This window comes from Ictidomys tridecemlineatus, chromosome 6 (genome assembly GCF_052094955.1).
Source record: "Ictidomys tridecemlineatus isolate mIctTri1 chromosome 6, mIctTri1.hap1, whole genome shotgun sequence".
NCBI lineage: Eukaryota > Metazoa > Chordata > Mammalia > Rodentia > Sciuridae > Ictidomys > Ictidomys tridecemlineatus.
The window spans coordinates 155,924,346-155,945,584 of NC_135482.1; the positions used below are offsets into that span (position 1 = coordinate 155,924,346).

At 35.1% G+C, this 21,239-nt stretch overlaps 1 protein-coding gene across 2 annotated transcripts in view; it reads right to left on the bottom strand.

Moving 5' to 3' along the window:
• The window catches only part of LOC101965792 (von Willebrand factor A domain-containing protein 8), a 391,795-nt gene that overhangs the window by 187,367 nt on the left and 183,189 nt on the right, over window positions 1-21,239 (bottom strand). For both annotated transcript variants that reach the window (XM_078015856.1, XM_078015855.1), the window contains exon 21: window positions 10,721-10,797. In XM_078015856.1, the coding sequence (XP_077871982.1) occupies window positions 10,721-10,797 (77 nt within the window). The remainder of the gene's footprint in view (window positions 1-10,720; window positions 10,798-21,239) is intronic.

The window sequence follows — 21,239 nt, forward strand, 5'->3', positions numbered from 1 at the left end:
TAGAAGATACATCCAGGCAGAGAATCAGTCAAATGTGGAGCAGTCTAGAGATACAAGAGAAGTTTTAGGGAACATCTAGTTACCCAACATGTCTAGAACATAGTTATGTGAAGGGGAGAGAGCTAGATAGGCAGGATAAGTCCAGAATGTATGGAGTCTTAAATTTCATAGTTTAGTCTGACTTTCATTTCATGGAAAACATGAAGCCATTGGAGGACCAACCATCTATCCATTTCAGAGGGAAGACTTTCTGAATGGATGTCTGAAAGGTGGAAGAAAAAGGAAAAGACATTGCATTTATTCATTTGTTTAGCAAATGTTTATGAAACATTGGCTATACTCTAGACATCACAGTGGAAAAGGCAGTTGAAGACATATCCCTGCCCATAAAGGGGGGGGGGCAAGCTACCTACTGAAGAGGACAGAGATAGGAACATGTAACTGTGATAAAAACAGATATACTAGCAGAGCCTGTTCTATGTCAATAGCCCTAACCTTAACCATTAATAAAAGTCCTTTTGGAAAAGAAACATTCTAAAACTTATAAATATGAAAACCAAAAAAATGACCTAATAGTGAAAAACAATATCTTAGTTTTTATTTGGTACTAATAAAAAAATTCTTGTTCTCATTAAAAATTAAAGACTATTTGGGAGAAAGCAATGTGATTGATTCACTTTATTATTTTTGTGATTTAAAGTTCTAGCCCTAAATTCAATTGATTTCTATAGCTGAAAAACAGCTCACAAGGACACCTACATAGAACCAAATGACAGAAGGGCAAAACTGACTGCACTACCTAGAGCTCAACATGCAATTTTTCAATCTCATTTACCAAACACAGAAAGCTTTCTTTGCTCCCCACTTGCAAAACGTTTTACAAAAACAGTAACACAAAGAAAGGAAACATCTGCTTATGAAAGAGAATGAGAAGGAAAGGTCTAAGAATTTTTCCTACTGGAAAAGACTTTGATTTACATTTTGAAGAAAAAGGTAGGAGTTTTCCAGGTAGACTTGATAGGGAATTCCAAACTGCATATGTTAAGTTAAGGAGCCATGAATATGTATGCAGAGACACAGGCAGTGGATGAAGCATAAGTGTGTGGGAGAGAACAGGTGGAAGCAAGACAAGTGAAACAGATGGTGTTCAAACTCAGGAGTATGGACTTGATGCTGCTGGTAATGGGAGTCACTGAAGGCTTCTAAGCAGGACAACAAGTGATCAACTTTTTTTTTTTTTTTTGGAACAATGTGGGGACATGGAAAGGAGATGGGGGTTAAGGTCTTAAACAAGAGGCTACTGCAATAGTCCAGAGTAAAGATGAGGAAAGGATTAATTCCTATTACTACCAAGCTGATACTAATGATTCTATTCCCACAGGGTTAAATCTAGCTAGTTCTAGTAATTTGGACTATTTACTAGAATCTTATTCAAAACTATCATTAGCCCAAGTTCTCACAACTCTCTAGTTATTTTGATCTGAAGGTCTGTTTATTATTTCTGTTACAGATCCATCTTACATATTGGGTCAGTATCCCTGCTGAGTCTCTAGAAAAGATAGTTGTTGAAATGCCAGAATGTTGCACTGCAAATCCCACCACAATTATATAAATAGTCATTACTGCCAAACTTAGCAATGTTTGAGCTCTATTTCTCAATTAATTTCCCATTTACTCTCTATCACATTATCCTTTAAAGTCTTGTACATCATTTTCTTTTCTTTTCAGAATGGGAATTGAACCCAGGGGTACTTTACCACTGAGCTACATCCTGAACCCTGTTTATTTGTTTGTTTTTGAGATAGGTTTTTACTAAATTGCTTAGGTCCTCATAAGTTGCTGAGGCTGGCCTCAAACTAATAATCCTCTGCCTCAGTACTCCCCACCCCTGCAAATCAGTGGGATTATGGGCATGGACAACTGTACCTAGCTATCATTTTCATTTTAGCATTTTTTCTCTATTGGTTACATTATTTTTTATTGTACACCTTCTCTCTACTAGATAGAAATCTTCATGGCAGCTGTGACCTTTGTCTATCCTATTTATTGTTAAGTTCTCCAGTTCTAAAACAGTGCTAAGGACCTAACAGAAATTCAATATAGGGTTGATATAGTAGATGCTGTTGGTACTCTACCAAGATCTCCTTTATCAGCAAATGCACTCATCCTCCAGTTATTACAGCATTGACCTATAAATGCTTACAGCTAAACTCTTCTTCCCTCCACCGTAGGAGCTACCTCTTGGAGAAATACTAATTACAAGTGCTTCCTGCCCTCTCTCCCAGGGTGCAGCCCTTAACCAGTGACTTACTGATATGGGAGCTAAAACTATTGGCTCTCTTGCTTCTAGGTGAGATAATGGAGTAATACCATTCACACTCCAGAGCTCCCTGTGAAGAGACTGAGACCAGGTCATATCTAGAACCACCTCATTTGTCCAAACTTATTCTGACTTCTTTACTTTCCAATAGTTCTCACCTAAAATCTCTCATTTTCAAATCACTTATACAAACATCCTGATTTCTGGCTCAAGAGATCTGTTTCAAGATAACCCTACCTAAGATACTTGTTGACTGACTGACTAGACTAATGAATGAATAAATGAATGACTAAAGGCAAATGCAGAAATAATTCTTAGGTTTTTCAACAAGGCTCTTAATTTATCCTGCATAAATCATTATAGATACATATCAATTAACAGAAGATTCATAACAGAATTGTGAACTGAGCAATCACCTTAATACACCAGTTTATTTACTAATTTGAAGCACCCTGGGCTGTTCCTTCTGCTTATTTTGTCATTGTTGCCACCATTTGAAGAATCTGGCTAGAGCAATATGTATCTTATAAGAACAACATTATTTTAATACAAACAAATAAAAAGGAATTTTGGAAGTACTGGATATTAGACCAAGACACTTTTTCATTCTTTCTGCTCATCTAAGGACAGTGCAGCTGATGCAAGCTAGGAAGGCCCAAGTGGGGCACCAGATTTAAGTGGTAGGGACATGATGTTAAGCCTGTCCAGATGATCTGAGATTTGAATAATTCTAATATTGAGCTTATTCCATATTTTTATAAGGAATTTTATAATGAGAATCAGTGTGAAATAATTTTTTAACCAAAATTGTCCTGTGAGGGGGAAAAAAGGACTAGAATTTATAAAGTAAATTTATAATAGTGATTAAGTTGAGGAAGGTGATATGATTTTGAAAGTAGCAGTTAAAAGAAATGTTAGCTATAATTATAGTATTTAATTTCTGGAAAAGGAATCAAATTTGGAAAAATATGAACAGTTAAATCTGGGTGATAAATTTGGCTCTGTGTTACGTATTTGTATTTACATTTTTGGGATTTTAAAAAGTTTTTCTGAAACTAAAAATGCACATAACACTTGAAAGGAATGTAGTAGGCTTTAGTGGCAAGGGATATAACAAAATAAAGAAAAAACACTGTTTTAGTGGTTCTCAAGCTTCTTAAGTTTGTGATTCAGGAAATAAAAAATGAAAACGAATCCCACAGACTCCTCATTGTTTCCAGTTGTCTTTTCCAGAACAGCCTAGAGCATGCCACTTGCTGCTATCTACAGTTTCAGGAATTTGTCTATACTTCTGACTCACCAGCCTCTATAATCCACAAATTAGAAGCCATAATAAAACAACTTTTTGGTGGGCATGCTTCAAGGAAGGACATCACTGGAGTAGTGTCCACTTGGGAGGAATATTCCTTAATAAACCACAATAATTAATTAATTAATGTTTTTATGAATCTCCTGGGTGAAAAGAAAAAAAAACAGTGCCATTAAGTTTGCTGATGACACAGTTCAGAGGAGGAGATATGACTGGGAGTAAAAGTAAATTTAGGGACTGGGGATATAGTAGAGCACTTGCCTTGTATGCACAAGGCCCTGGGTTCAATTCCCAGCACCACAAATAAATCATTATACATATAGATACAAAAAAAAAAGTTTAATGATACAGAGATATAATAAAGAGAAGAAAATGAAATAAGGATATTATTATTAGCCAAAAATATAAAACTATGAAATAATTAGCCAAATAAAATAATGCAGAAAAGACTCAACAGGACTTAGGAACATAAGGCTAGAATTTAACACAACAAGTTAATTATACATAGACTGAGGTACAGAATAAAAAAGATGGTTGATCGACAGTTCTGTCACACAGGTTAAAACCACAGTAAAGTACTTACTATCCTCCCTACTCTACTGTCTGATTCAGCACAATGAAGACAAGGAACAGCATCAAGCAGTAGTTAGAGCACAGGGCTGAAGCCAGAATGTATGAAGCCAGCTGTGTAACTTTAGCCAACCTCTCTGTGCCTCAGTGGCTTCATCTGCAAAACAGAGATAGTAATGATATGGGTCTTATACACTTGTAGTTAGCAGTAACAAGTTGTAATTTGAAATCAGCTTAGAACAGTGCCTAGCGCATAATAGCTGCCATGTAAATGTTTGTTAAATAAAAAGAAAAATACAGAAATTTAAATGTATTTGGAGGTCAATCAGAGAAAAGTCAAAATTATTATAAACCTAAAGCATGAGGCAGTGGCATAACTCATTTTTTTTAAAAGAGGCAGTATAAGGCATTCTTACTAGGAGAACTACTGTCCAACTGCTGATAAAAATGTTTCCAATATAGCTTTTTCAAATTCATAATAGGGAAGAAGACACAGGAAGAGGGCCCTGGATGTTTTGTGTGGCAGCTGCCATTTGACATATCGTCAGGTCCCTATTACTCCAATCAGGGCTAAGGATATTGTAATGGCTCAATAATAATGTTTTCCATGAGACTTAAGAAAAGCTTTGACTTTTTCTGTTTTCTACCAGATAGTTCTGCCTGCTGGGATTTTGTGAATTTCAAAATTTTGTGCTGTCACACTCAGTTTTCTTCAGCCTAAGGAGAGCCTGGTGTGTTGATTATGCTGTGCTTTGAAAAGCATGTCATCGTTTACTCCAGGATATGTGATTTTAAGATGGGCAAGGGAAGAGTTTTGCATTCAATTTGCCACATATTTTACTTCGTCTGGTTTCACAAAGGGAGAATAATATAAAAATATGATAGATAAAAAGCAAATGTTTTAACAATAACCTTACAATATGCAATATTTTAACTATCTCAGCTGGTTAGAGAACTTACATAACAGTCACTGGTCGAACCCATACATATATGAGGAACCTGGCTCCACAATGAAGTAGCCTGTGGTGCCTCTAGATAAGGATGGCTATCAGAGGGGACCTTGAGCTGCAAGTTCCAGATGAAATTAGCTCATACCAAGTCATTTCAACAAATACTTAGTGGCATCCACTGTATATTGAGAACCATACAAAGTACTTGGCTTGTGATAAGGGAGGCAACTTCTCTTAACAACTTCTTCACTTCTTCTTTCCCTTCTCCCTCCGTAGACTTTTCAACAATTGTAAAATCAGCCATTTATAACTATCTTAATAGATCCCTTCTTTCCATTCTCATCACCAATATTTTTGGTTAGCCCCAATAATTTTATCTGGATTCCTAATATCACTTCCTAGTATTCTATGTGATTCAAGATCCATATGACTTTGAGCAGCCCACAGACTATGGTCAACATCATTTTTCTTGCTTTCATTATACCTCATTGCAGTCAGGATTCAATCCAGCCTCAGTAGGGACTATGATGCCTCTGTGAGCCCATGTCTGCCTCTTGCCATTAATTCTTACGTCTACACACATACATCCCAAATACCACACTGACTTGTTATTTACATGACCTGTTTCCAATGGCCATGCCACATGTGGTGGTGCTGGCCTATAATCCCAGTGAATAGGGAATCTGAGGCAGGAAGATCACAAGTTCAAGACTAGCCTCAGTAACTGAATGTGACTTTTTCTCAAAATAAAAAAATAAAAATAAATAAATAAATAACTGATGGAAATGTAGCTCAATGGTTATGGGAATGGGAATATTTGCATAAATTTTACCAATTGAGCAGCTTTGATTCAAAAATTTAAAATGTGAAATGCTCCCAAAGCCAAAACTTTATAAGCATCATGTCAGTGTTCAAAAAGTTTCAGACTTTGAAGCATGTTGAATATTGGATTAGGGATGTTCCACCTGTCTCATTCAAATCAGAGATAGAAAAGAAAGTAAGTTATGTGATAAGAAACTAATACTTGGTAGCTTGTCTAAAAATGCCTGACACTGGCTGAGTCCATTTCACATATTCTGTCATTTAGTCTTCACCCTAGGAAGGACATACTTCAATTTGATAAGTCAGGAAATTAAGACTGAAGGAGTTCAAAATCACACAAAAGTTACTGAAGACAGGATTCAATCTCTAGAACCTGTATTCTTTCTATCATATTGGTACAAATTCAGCTTCTCAGAGGTTGAGAGGTGGGAACAGCCACACCCAGAATGAAACAAGAGGTCACCAATGGATGAAACTTTGAAGTCTTGGTGGAGAAATGGGGTGCATTTTTAGATGAAGGAATGCAGACAGGAATGGGTTAAACTTCAAAACTTGTGAATAGAGCATAGAATGATCCTGGAATAAGCTGAGCATTTGTGAGGAAAATTCATTCTAAGAGAAAGTTGAGGCTATAGTAAGGGATGTGGGAACTCTATTTCCAGTAGGTACCACTATTAGAAAAATAACAAGAGCATATATCATACTAATGATTGGACCTGAGCTATCTTTATATCTGAAGAGTAGCAAATAAAAAAAAACTGGTAATATAAGTATTTCAAAGCCCTTAGATTATTATGATTTTAATATAGACATGTACTTTTATCCAAGGTAGCAATACAACTACAGAAGTTGCAAGTGTCCTTCATGTCAAATTAACATCATAGAAGAAACAAGTAAATAGATACATTTCACAAATGTAAGGCATAAGTGATTGCATCCATTAATCTTTTAAATTATTTACATCATATTCTTCAGATATACTTTTGATTTTAACTAAGTACATGAATTGCCCAACTTGTTCATTTTGTGAAGTCTGATAATCAAAACACAAGATGGCCATACATAAAAGCATTGTGGTTGTTTTATTCATGTGTGTTTGGTGATGGTTTTACTTATCAAGACTATGTTTCAAATGACTCTTATAACTAATTGTGTTCCAATGACTAAATTAAATTGAGACTGACTGATCATTTAGATGGTAACATCACAAATCTATCAGGAGTCTAAAATGAAGACAAGGCCTTACATAGATCATCTATAGATCAAAGAAGTCCTAAACATATTTTTAAGACCACTATTTTTAAGTCTTTTGGACATAGGTTTCCCTTAAAGCAATTTTATGAGCTTAAATTTTATGGCAAATACAACCTTAAAGCTGTATAAAAAAGAAAAAAAATTCCCTACATTGAAATTAGTGGGGATATAGGTCTAATTAGTGAAAAGTCTTTAATGGCATTTATCGCAAACTGAGCTTTTGGGCTTCCACTTTTACATAATAAGTTAATATCCAATATTGTCAAACATAGATACCTACGGCCCCTGTTAAATGAATAAATATAATTTTATTTGACATACTATTATCAATTAATAATACAGCAATAGGTGATATAAAATATAAGTATTTGGCTTTGAAATTTTTCCTACATTTTAAATTTAGAAAATTAATCATAGATAATATATATACACATTTATCTAACCAATGTCAGATTTACCACAGAATGTAAATTAGCAGGAATCAACTCTTCACTATTTTATGGACCATTTCTTATTTTAGGACAAGAGGTTGATGGGCCAGACAGGAAGTAAGGCATGCTCTCTCTAATCCTCTAAACCTTTAAAAGAACCTCAAATACCATATTCTTCTTGAACACTCAAAGACATTCAAATATAGAGCAAAAAGTGATATTATAAATGACCCTTGTCTGTTCCTCTTACTTAGAGATGAACAAACTGAGACCTAAGAGAGACGAAAATAGATGGTTTTTGAGTGCATATATGATAAATTAAGGGTCAAAAATCAATGATTAAGAAGGCATTCCCATCAAAAAGTTTAAAAAAGAACAATACACTGAGTCTGGAGAAAATAAAAGGGTATAATAAAGACAAAAACAGGAATTATTGAAATGAAAAAGAAACATAAGAAAGGGATAACAATTCCAGAAGTTGGTTATTTGAGTAATAATAATAACATCCTAGCAGAATTGATGGAGAACATAGATAATCTATGCCAGGTGTAGGAATGGACATATTATTACTTTACATTCCTGGGATAAAATCTACTTGGTTGATATATTATACTTCTATATTTCCTTGAATATGATTTGTTAATACTTGTTAAGAATTTTCACATCTATATTCTTAGCTTTTGTCTGAAAATGTCTTTTATTTTATATTTGAAGAGCATTTGTGCTGAATGTACTATCCTACTTCTTGCTTGTTGCTTTAAAAGTAACTATTTCATTGAATTATGTTTTATATTTATTCTCCATGAAAAGTCACTAGTAATTTTTATCATTGTTATACTGTATGTATTATGGCTTTCATTCCCTCTGGTGGTTTTAAAGATACTTCCTATTAGTTTTCAGCAATTTGACATGATGTGCCATGCTGTGGCTTCCTGTGTGTTCTGCTGACATTTATAGAACTTCTTAGACTGATGACTTTGTTTGTTCTTCATTAAATTTGGGAGTTTTCCCATTATATCTCATAATATATGCTCTGTCCCATTTTTTTCCTATACTCTTTGAGATTCCAGTTGTTGATATGTGAAGCTGCATTTTTAAAGTTGTCTTTTCTATACTGAGGATTTCTATTCCCTCATTATTCTCATTTCCCTCTTGTAATGCTTAAAAATGTTTATGGCAACAGTTTTATAGTTCTTGCCTGCTAATTCTATCATTTTTTAGCTTTTTAGTCCATTTCTATTGACCAATTTTCCTGTTTCTTTGTATATCTAGTAATTTTCTACTGAAGGCTTGACATCATTTAAGGGTATGTTGTGAAGTGTTTAGATTTTTCAGTCTTTCTTGGTTGAGTGTTCAGTTTTGTTCCTATATTTCCTGTCTGTTCAAAATCCATTCTTTTTATTTTTAAAGCCATTTTATATGAAAAAGAACTTCTAAAACAGAAGCACCTTTGATTTTTTTTGAGACTTATTGTTAAACTTTTTAAGGGTGGGTATATAGTAACTTTAATTAGAGATAGACTAATTCTACTTCTAAAGCATAAGCTTTATAAGATATTTTCTGGAAAACAGAGGGTTTAATGCAGGCTGCCAATCATGCAGGAGTTCTGATAGTTGTTCAGACTGCAGATCTCTGGTGGTTATTCTTTTCCCAGTGTTTATGGATTTTGTCCAGGTTTATAGTTGTTTATTGTGGTAGTGCTAATCTGGTACATTATTCTGCCATAGCCAGAAGTATATATCCCATGAGAGAGTTTTTAGCCATATCTCAACTTTCCTTTGATCCTTTTTTCTTTGTCTTTTGACCTAATAATTGCCTTCTACTTTCCTATAATTCTCTAAGAACTCATAATTATTTAGCAAAAGACCCAAACCAGAAATTAGTTCTCAAAATTCAATCCAATGGGCCTGGGCTAGATGGCACAAGCCTGTAATTCCAGTGGTCAGAAGGATGAGAAAGGAGAATTAGAACTCTGAGGACAGCTTTAGCAACTAACCTGAACCCTAAGCAACTTAGCAAAACCCTGTCTCAAAAAAGGTGGGGGGGGGACTCAGTGGTTAAGTGCCCCTGGGTTTAATCTCTAGTACTATGAAAAAAAAAATCAATCCAATGTTCTTGTCACTGTACAATGTCTTTTGTTTCCTGGAAGTAAAATAACATTCTAAACTAGTTTTAAGTTGCTCAAAACTTGATATATTTCTCTCCCTCTCTCTCCCCCTTCCTCTTTCCCTCCCTACTATTCTGTCTCATTTTTCTGTTTTGAGTAGATCTGCTGGTTTTATGTTTTAAAATATGGAACAGGTTCACTAATACAGTTAAAAAATGATCCATGCTGAGAAAATTTGCTTAAAAGCTATTACTGAATGAGTACTCTGACCACACAAAACTAAACAATCCAAAAAGTGTCTTAAGATAAAAAACACTACTAACATACTTCTTCCACATGTCTGTGTTCTTCATTTCCTACCTGAGAGCCATATAGTTTGCTCTTCCTCCCTGTGAGCTATTTTAGCTTCTTGTTAGATGAATAGACTTAGGCTCCACTTACTTTTCTTCTAATTTAAGTGCCTCAATGTTGATGAGATCTGCTCCTAGAATGTAATGTTCATCACTCTCTGTCCACAAAAGATCTATTAATTCATATTTATAAAGTATTAGTCACTTTAAAAATAAATATAGTATGGTATTATTACCTTTTAAGGAGAAGATAGATAAGAGCAGAGGAACAGGAATGAAACTAGTTTATAAAATGGGCCTTTAAGAAAGTATATTTAGGACTGGTGTGGTGGTGGTACATGCCTATAATCCCAGATACTTGGCAGGCTGAGGTGGGAGGATAGCAAGTTCAAGGACAGTCTGGGCAAGTTAGCAAGACTGCCACAAAATAAAAAACTAAAAAGGGATGAAGATGTATCTCAGTGGTAGAGAGAATGCCTAGCATAGACAAGGCCCTGGGTTCACCAATATGGGAGATGGGATGGAAGGGAGGTATATTTAAATTGCACTAGGTAAAAGATGAATAATTTAATCAGATTTTAAGAAGTGGTGGGTCTAATACTCTTACCTGTGAAGTTGGATATATTCTCGTGGTCTGTTGAGCAGGTGAAGAAATCTGTCAACAATCTTGTTTTTTCCTACACCCTGTAATTACACACATAGTATTATACAAAAAGGGACTTTTGTTTTGGTTGATTCTTCTGCCAAACCAGAAGAATCTTTTATAAAAACCTATTTTCCCAAAGTTGTACTATTTTAGTTTATTATTAATAAAAACCAAACTAGCAAAAATATATAGCACAATTCTCATATGAAATAAGGTTTCTGTCAAAAGTTTACTTCTAGATATATTAATTCTAAGCTCTTCTGTTTTAAAGGGAAATCCATAAGTTAGTCTCCTACATATTAATTATTTTGTTCTACAATTTTACAATGAAGTTCAGACATTACAGCAGAATATTTATTCCAGATTTGAAGAATGACATTAGAGTGAAATCATTTATGTAGGAAAAAAATGGGTTTTCTAATCAGTTCTTTAGAAATATGGTTCTTAGTTACAGGAAGACAACCAATATTATACATTTTCTGCTTTAATCAAACACTCACTTCTCCTTTTATCCTATTTTCTACTCCTTTAAAACCCTAGAAACCTAAAATTGTAACCAAGATATATTAATAAAACTCAACTCTATTTGATCTCCCCTGAAATGCCCTCATTTCTTTGCCACTTACTCATCCCAGGAGTCCATGTCCTTTCTAGAAGACACACTACTAAAAATGGAATCTGCTCTGGTACAATTTCCCTATTTTAAAGTTTTCACTTAGAGGTGGAATACAAATGACTCTTTTAACAATTAGGTTGTATGTAAAAAAGTAGAAGTCATTAATATGTGCAGTTTTATATCATAGGTGACACCAATAATGTATTAATTTCTTATACTGTGCTAGTATTTTTCACATTATTTCATTTAATCATTACACTGAGACAGTCCCGTGAAAGAAGATTATTCTTATTTCACAAATCAAGAAACCAATGCAACAGAGGAAAGATAGTAGAAGTGAGCTAGGCAGCAAGTCCCAATCACCTCACAACACAGAAAAGAGGCAGCAAAGGAAAAGCATGACTGAGAGGTGAGTGACAAAATAAATGCTCGATACTACATAGTCTGGGACCTGGAGAGACTGGATTATAGGTTACCAGAGAAGAAAATAAACTCAGAGTGCCCTAACTCTATCCCAAACCTGTGGATAAGTAAAAGGGGCAACAGAGAAAGAAGGGTTTATGGGGGTAGGGGAGACATTCTCTTAAGTTCTACCATTTAAAAACTGTTGGAAAGAAGAAAAAAAAGATTTAAAGCACAACAGTAACAGACAGGTCTCTAAAACAGCTCAAAGAGCTTAAAAGAAAACTGAGCCAAGGGGTGGCAGCCATCTTGTGGAGCCCTCAACCAACCAGTTAACCCCTTAAATCGGCAGGTTGTCTTCTCATACCCAGACAGCTGCAAATTACACCAGAAGAAAGTCCCCTGCAGTAGGACCTCTTAAAAATCCTATGAATCCAGCCAGAAAGAGCTTAAAAAGTACCACTACTGGCCAAAAGCCTCTAAACCCCTCCCTCACCCTTGCTGCTCACCTCAAACAAGAGGACTGATTTGTTTATGATTACATAAACAAACCCAATAAGCAAAAGATCAACTATACAGGGAGATAGAGGTAATAAAAAACAAACAAACAGAAATCCTAGAAATGCAGGAAAAAATTGAGAATACTACCAGCAGAATAGAACACTTAGAAGACAGAACATCAGACAATGAAGACAAAGTATTTCAACATGAAAAGAACATAGACAGCTCAGCAAGAGTGTTAAGAAACCATGAGCAGAACATCCAAGAAATATGGGATAACAAAGAGACCAAACCTAAGAATCATTGGGATACAGGAAGGTATAGAGGTCCAAACCAAAGGAATGAGCAATCTATTCAATGAAATAATATGAGAAAACTTCCCAGACTTGAAGAATGAGACAGAATCCTAAATCCTAGAAGCCTACAGGATGCTGAATGTGCAAAATCATAAGAGATCCACACCTAGACACATTATAATGAAGATGCCCAACATACAGAATAAGGACAGAATTTTAAAAGCTTCAAAAGAAAGAAAGCAGACTACATTTAGGGGTAAACCAATCAGGATAACAGCTGATTTTTCAACACAGACTCTGAAAGATAGAAGATCCTGGAATAACATATTTCAAACACTGAAAGAAAATGGGTTCCAACCAAGAATTGTGTATCCAGCGAAATTAAGTTTCAGGAAGGAAGATGAAATTAAAACCTTCCACGATAAACAAAAGTTAAAAGAATTTGCAGCTAGAAAACCATCTCTTCAAAACATACTTGGCAAAACATTACAGGAAGAGGAAATGGAAAACAACAATGAAAACCAACAGTGGGAGGTAGGACAGTAAAGGGGGGAAAATAATCAAAGAGGAAAACAAACCATGTTTAGTAACATAAATAAACAAATATGGCTGGAAGAACAAACCATATCTCAATAATATCCCTAAATGTTAATGGCTTAAACTCACCAATTAAGAGACACAGGCTAGTAGAATGGATCACAAAACAAGACCCAAAAATATGCTGCCTACAACAGACACATTTGATAGGAAAAGATATACATAGACTGAAGGTGAAAGGTTGGGAAAAATCATATCACTCATATGGACTTCTGAAACAAGCAGGAGGGTCCATACTCATATCAAATAAAATAGATTTCAAAAGAGATAAAGAGGGACACTACATACTGCTCAAGGGAACCATACACCAATAAGACATAACAATCATAAATATATATGCACCAAACAATGGTGCAACTATGTTCATCAAACAAACTCTTCTCAAGTTCAAGAGTCTAATAGACCACCATACAATAATCATGGGAGATTTCAACACACCTCTCTCACCACTGGACAGATCTTCCAAATAAAAGTTGAATAAGGAAAGTATTGAACTCAATAAAACAATTAATAACCTAGACTTAATTGACATATATAGAATATACCACACAACATCAAGCAGTTAAACATTTTTCTCAGCAGCACATGGATCCTTCTCAAAATAGATCATATATTATGTCACAGAGCAACTCTTAGACAATATAAAGGAGTAGAGATAATACCATGCATCTTATCTAATCATAATGGAATGAAACCGAAAATCAATGACAAAAGAAGGAAGGAAAAATCATGCATCCCTTGGAGAATGAACAATAGGTTACTGAATGATCAATGGGTTACAGAAGACATCAAGGAGAAAATTAAAAAATTCTTAGAGATAAATGAAAACACAGACACAACATATCGGAATCTATGGGACACATTGAAAGCAGTTCTAAGAGGAAAATTCATTGCTTGGAGTTCATTCCTTAAAAAAAGAAAAAACCAACAAATAAATGATCTCACACTTCATCTCAAAATCCTAGAAAAAGAAGAGCATACAACAGCAAAAGAAGTAGAAGGCAGGAAATAATTAAAATCAGAGCTGAAATTAAAGAAAATTGAAGCAAAATAAACAATTGAAAATATTGACAAAACTAAAAGTTGGTTCTTTGAAAAAATAAATAAAATCGACAGACCCTTAGCCATGCTAATGAAGAGAAGAAGAGAGAAAACTCAAATTACTACATACAGGATGAAAAAGGCAACATCACAACAGACACTTCAGAAATACAGAAGATAATCAGAAACTATTTTGAATCCTTATATTCCAATAAAACAGAAGATAGTGAAGGCATCGATAAATTTCTTAAGTCATATAATCTGCCCAGATTGAGTCAGGAGGATATAGACAACCTAAACAGACCAATATCAATTGAGGAAATAGAAGAAACCATCAAAAGATTAGCATCTGGGAAAAGCCCAGGACCGGATGGGTATACAGCAGAGTTTTACAAAACCTTTAAAGAGGAACTAATACCAATACTTTTCAAGCTATTTCAGGAAATGGAAAAAGAGGGAGAACTTCCAAATTCATTCTATGAGGCCAACATAACCCTGATTCCTAAACCAGACAAAGACACTTCAAAGAAAGAAAACTACAGACCAATATCTCTAATGAACCTAGATGCAAAAATCCTCAATAAAATTCTGGCAAATTGGATTAAAAAACATATCAAAAAAATTGTGCACCATGATCAAGTAGGATTCATCCCTGGGATGCAAGGCAGATTCAATATACGGAAATCAATATATGTTATTCACCACATCAATAGACTTAAAAATAAGAACCATATGATCATCTCGATAGATGAAGAAAAAGCATTCGACAAAGTACAGCATCCCTTTATGTTCAAAACTCTAGAAAAACTAGGTATAACAGGAACATACCTCAACATTGTAAAAGCAATCTATGCTAAGCCTCAGGCTAGCATCATTCTGAATGGAGAAAAATTGAAGGCATTCCCTCTCAAATCTGGAACAAGACAGCGATGCCCTCTCTCACCATTTCTGTTCAACATAGTTCTCGAAACACTGGCCAGAGCAATTAGACAGACGAAAGAAATTAAAGGCATAAAAATAGGAAAAGAAGAACTTAAATTATCACTATTTGCAGTTGACATGATTCTATACCTAGCAGACCCAAAAGGGTCTACAAAGAAACTATTAGAGCTAATAAATGAATTCAGCAAAGTGGCAGGATATAAAATCAACACGCATAAATCGAAGGCATTCATGTATATCAGGGACAAATCCTCTGAAATGGAAATGAGGACAATCTCTCCATTCACAATATCCTCAAAAAAAAAAAATAAAATACTTGGGAATCAACCTAACAAAAGAGGTGAAAGACTTATACAATGAAAACTACAGAACCCTAAAGAGAGAAATAGAAGAAGATCTTAGTAGATGGAAAAATATACCCTGTTCATGGATAGGCAGAACTAACATCATCAAAATGGTGATATTACCCAAAGTTCTCTACAGATTTAATCCAATGCCAATCAAAATCCCAATGTCATTTCTGGTATAAATAGATAAAGCAATCATGAAATTCATATGGAAAAATAAAAGACCCAGAATAGCAAAAACAATGCTAAGCAGGAAGTGTGAATCAGGCGATATAGCGATACCAGACTTCAATAGAAGAGCAATAGTAACAAAAACAGCATGGTACTGGTACCAAAACAGGCGGGTGGACCAATGGTACAGAATAGAGGACACAGAAACCAATCCACAAAACTACAACTATCTTATATTTGATAAAGGAGCTAAAAGCATGCAATGGAGGAAGGATAGCATCTTCAACAAATGGTGTTGGGAAAACTGGAAATCCATATGCAACAAAATGAAACTGAATCCCTTTCTCTCGCCATGCACAAAAGTTAACTCAAAATGGATCAAGGAGCTTGATATCAAATCAGAGACTCTGTGTCTGATAGAAGAAAAAGTTGGCTACGATCTACATACTGTGGGGTCGGGCTCCATATTCCTCAATGGGACACCCATAGCACAAGAGTTAATAACTAGAATCAACAAATAGGACTTAGTCAAACAAAAAAGTTTTTCTCAGCAAGAGATACAATAAGAGAGGTAAATAGGGAGCCTATATCCTGGGAACAAATCTTTACTCTTCACACTTCAGACAGAGCCCTAATATCCAGAGTATACAAAGAACTCAAAAAAATTAGACAATAAGATAACAAATAACCCAATCAACAAATGGGCCAAGGACCTGAATAGACACTTCTCAGAGGAGTACATGAAAAAATGTTCACCATCGCTAGCAGTCAGAGAAATGCAAATCAAAACCACTCCAAGGGGCTAGGGATGTGGCTCAAGCGGTAGCGCGCTCGCCTGGAATGCGTGCGGCCCGAGTTCGATCCTCAGCACCACATACCAACAAAAATGTTGTGTCCGCCGAGAACTTAAAAATAAATAAATAAATATTAAAAATTCTCTCTCTTTCTCTCTCTCTCTCTCTCTCTCTCTCTCTCTTTCTCTCTCTCTCTCTCCCCTCACCCACTCTCTCTTTAAAAAAAAAAAAAAACCACTCCAAGATACCATCTCACTCCAGTAAGATTAGCAGCTATTATGAAGTCAAACAACAAGTGCTGGTGAGGATACGGGGAAAAGGGTACACTTGTTCATTGTTGGTGGGACTGCAAATTGGTGCAGCCAATTTGGAAAGCAGTATGGAGATTTCTTGGAAAGCTGGGAATGGAACCACCATTTGACCCAGCTATTCCTCTTCTTGGTCTATTCCCTAAAGACCTAAAAAGAGCATGCTACAGGAACACTGCTACATTGATGTTCATAGCAGCACAATTCACAATAGCAAGACTGTGGAACCAACCTAGATGTCCTTCAATGGACGAATGGATAAAAAAAATGTGGCATTTATACACAATGGAGTATTATTACTCCGCATTAAAAAATGACAAAATCATAGAATTTGGAGGGAAATGGATGGCATTAGAGCAGATTATGCTAAGTGAAGCAAGCCAATCCCTAAAAAACAAATGCCAAATGTCTTCTTTGATATAAGGAGAGTAACTAAGAACAGAGTAGGGACGAAGAGCATGAGAAGAAGATTAACATTAAACAGGGATGAGAGGTGGGAGGGAAAGAGAGAGATAAGGGAAATTGCATGGAAATGGAAGAAGACCCTCAGGGTTATACAAAATTACATACAAGAGGAAGTGAGGGGAAAGGGAAAAATAATACAAGGGGGAGAAATGAATTACAGTAGAGGGGATAGAGAGAGAAGATGGGAGGGGAGGGGAGGGGGGATAGTAGAGGATAGGAAAGGCAGCAGAATACAACAGACACTAGTATGGCCATATGTAAATCAATGGAAGTGTAACTGACGTGATTCTGCAATCTGTATATGGGATAAAAATGGGAGTTCATAACCCATTTGAATCAAAATGTGAAATATGATATATCAAGAACTACGTAATGTTGTGAACAACCAACAATAAAAAAAAAGATCCAATGGGAAATTACCAGTCTATGCAGCAGGAAGAGGCTGATACCAGCCTTAACAGGTAAGTCATGGTCACAACTGGCAAGTGACAGGGCATTGTTTGTATACTTAGGGAAACTTGCATCAGACTTAGAAAGCACAGGGAATCAAAGCCCACCATTCACAACCTGGAGCAACAAGAGTCCAGGTTAACCACGAGAGACAGGTTAATCACAATAGACCCTTACCTACAATACATCAGAAAGCCACATCACCAGGGAGAATACTTGTGCACCATACTTCTGCACCACAGAACACCCACAGAAAACTCACAACCAGAGTTCTTGCACTCAAAGACATCCACCAAGATCTTTACTAGTGAAGAGGATCCAGTAGAGGGGAGCAGATACACAGTGGCACACAGCAACTAGGGGCACTCCAAAGCCTGCATCCTGAACTATTGCATACAACAGAAGCAGCCAAGCACAACAATGCACCCTCTAAGCAGTCAGCTGCTGGCCCCAGAACTGACAACCCAGAAACTTCTGGTAAGGGGAACATAGCAAATATGGAATTGGCTCCTGTGTCCCTGTAACTCAGGATAGACTCACATCCAAAGACTGATGGAAATTTGTTAAAGTCAAAATCTCAATGAAACCCAAATAAACATTCAACAAGAATTTTCTTCACCTTGACATATTATACTATAAACAACTCTAATTTCAACTTTTTTGCAGGGCAAAGACCAGGCATATAACTCAGGGACACTTAACCTCTGAGCCACATCCTTAACCCTTTTTTATATTTTTATATAAAATATAATAGGCAGGGTCTCACTAAGTTGCTTGAGGCCTCTCTAAATTACTGCAGGTGACATTTAACAATCCTCTTGCCTCAGGAACCAGAGCCGCTGGGATTATAAGTATGTGCCATAGTTCCATGTATTTCAACTTTGATCATATGAATAACTCCTTAACTGAACAGAAATTGCTAACACAACAAGCAACACTGTACCTTTAACTGATTTGAATGTATTTCATCTAATGGTATAAAACATTAATTGGAATCAATCTTCCTATCTTTGTTTTCCTATATCTCTCTTGTTTATACCTTTTTATTTTGGCTTAAATGCTACTAACAGAAAGATTGGGTAAATAGGAGAAGAGAGAGAGAGAGAGAGAGAGAGAGAGAGAGAGAGAGAGAGAGAGAGAGAGAGAGAGAGAGAAACTATGAAAGGATAACTTACACCAAAGTTGAAAATAGAAATAGATGAATGTGTGTAATTTGAGGTAGTAGCATTTAAGAAACTAACATTTTAAAAACATTACAAATGATCAATGAAACAAAGTTGGTCTTTTGAACAAATAAATAAATCAATAAACCCTTGGCCACACTAACCGAAAGAAAGAGGGGAAAAATGCAAATTATAAAAATCCAAGATGAGAAAGTAAATATCATCACAAACACTACTGAACTCCCAGAGACTTCTCCATTTCAAGAATCAAATAGACCACAACACAACAGTATTGGGTAACTTTAACACACCTCTCTCATCACTGGATAGATCTTCCAAACAAAAAGTAAATTATGAAGCTACAAGACCACAAAATAAATTAATAATTTAGATTAACAGACATGTAGAATATTTCAACCATAAATGACTAAACACGTTTTCTTCTCAGCAGTACATGGATGATTTTCTAAAATAGACCACATCTTAGGAGACAAAACAACTCAGAAAATAAAAAACAGAGATAATACCTTGCATTCTATCAGATCACAATGGAATGAATTAGAAGTCAACTATTAAGTAAAAAATAGAAGCTACTTTAACAACTGCAGATAAAATAAAATGCTATTGAATGAACAATAAATAACAGAAGAAATTAAAGGTGAAATTAAAAAAAAACATGTAGAGGTAAATGAAAATAGTGACACAACATATCAAAATCTCTGGGACACTATGAAGGAGTTCTAAAAGAAAAGGTCATAGCACTGAGCTCATTCATTAAGCAAATAGAAAGTCACCAAATAAACTACCTAATATTACATATCAAGGCCAAAGAAGAAAAAATCAACTCCAAAAGCAGAAGACAAGAAATTATTAAACTCAGATCCAAAATCAATAACATTGAAACCAAAAATTTTTCAAAAAAACAAAAAGTTGGTTCTTTGGAAAAATAAATGAAATCAATAAAGTCTTAGCCGTGTTATCCATGAGAAAGAGGGAAAAAACTCAAATTATTAAAATTCATGATGGAAAAGAACACGTCACCAGAGACACTAATGAAAAACAGAGGATAATAAGAAAGTATTTTGAAAATTTATACTCCAATAAAAGAGAAAATCTTAAAGACTTCAACCAATTTTTAGAGACATATGACCTATCTAAATTGAACCATGAGGACATACAAAATTAAAACATATCAATTTCAAGCAACAAAATTAAAGAAGTCATCAAAAGCCCACCAACAAAGAAAAAACCCCAGGACCACAGGGATTCTCAGCCAAGTTCTACAAGACCTTCAGAGAACTAACATCATTCCTCCTCAAAACTATTCTGTGAAATAGAAAAGGAAGAAACCCTTCCAAACTCATTCTACAAAGCTAGTATCACTCGGATTCTGAAAGACAAAGATAGAGCAATGAAATAAAACTTCAGACCTACATCCCTGATGAACATAGATGCAAAAATTCTTAATAAAATACTGGCAAATCACATACAAAAAATTATTAAAAAGATAGTGTGCCATGATTAGTAGGTTTCATCCCAGGGATGCAAGGATGGAAGGACTGACATATGGAAATCAATAAACTTAATTCACTAAATCAATAGACCTAAAGACAAGAATCATGTGATTATCTCAATAGATGCAGAAAAAGCATTTGACAAACTACAGCATTGGTTCATGTTCAAAACAGTAGAAAAACTAGAGATAGTAGGAACATATCTCAGTACTTTAAAAGATATATACATTAAACCCAAGGCCAATATCATTCTAAATGGAGAATAATTGAGAGTCTTATTCTTTAAAAACTGGAACAAGACAGGGATGCCCCCTTTCACCACTTTTATTCAACATATTTATTGAAACTCCAGTGAATTAAGTTTATTGATTTCCATATGTCAATTCTTCCATCCTTGCATCCCTGGGATGAAACCTACTAATCATGGCACACTATCTTTTTAATAATTTTTTGTATGTGATTTGCCAGTATTTTATTAAGAATTTTTGCATCTATGTTCATCAGGGATATAGGTCTGAAGTTTTATTTCATTGCTCTATCTTTGTCTTTCAGAATCCGGGTGATACTAGCTTTGTAGAATGAGTTTGGAAGGGTTGCCATTAGGCAAAAGAAAGAAATTAAGATGATATGAACAGGAGAATCTCAAAGTATCCCTATTTGACAATGACATGATCCTAAAAATAGAAGATCCCAAAAACTCCACCAGAAAACCTCTAGAACTAAAAAACAAATTCAGCAAAATAGCAGGATATAAAATTAACATCCATATCAATTGCATTCCTACATATCAATGATGAACCAACTGACAAAGAAATTAGATAAATTATCCTATTCACAATAGCCTAAAAAAGTACTTGGGATTCTATCTAACAA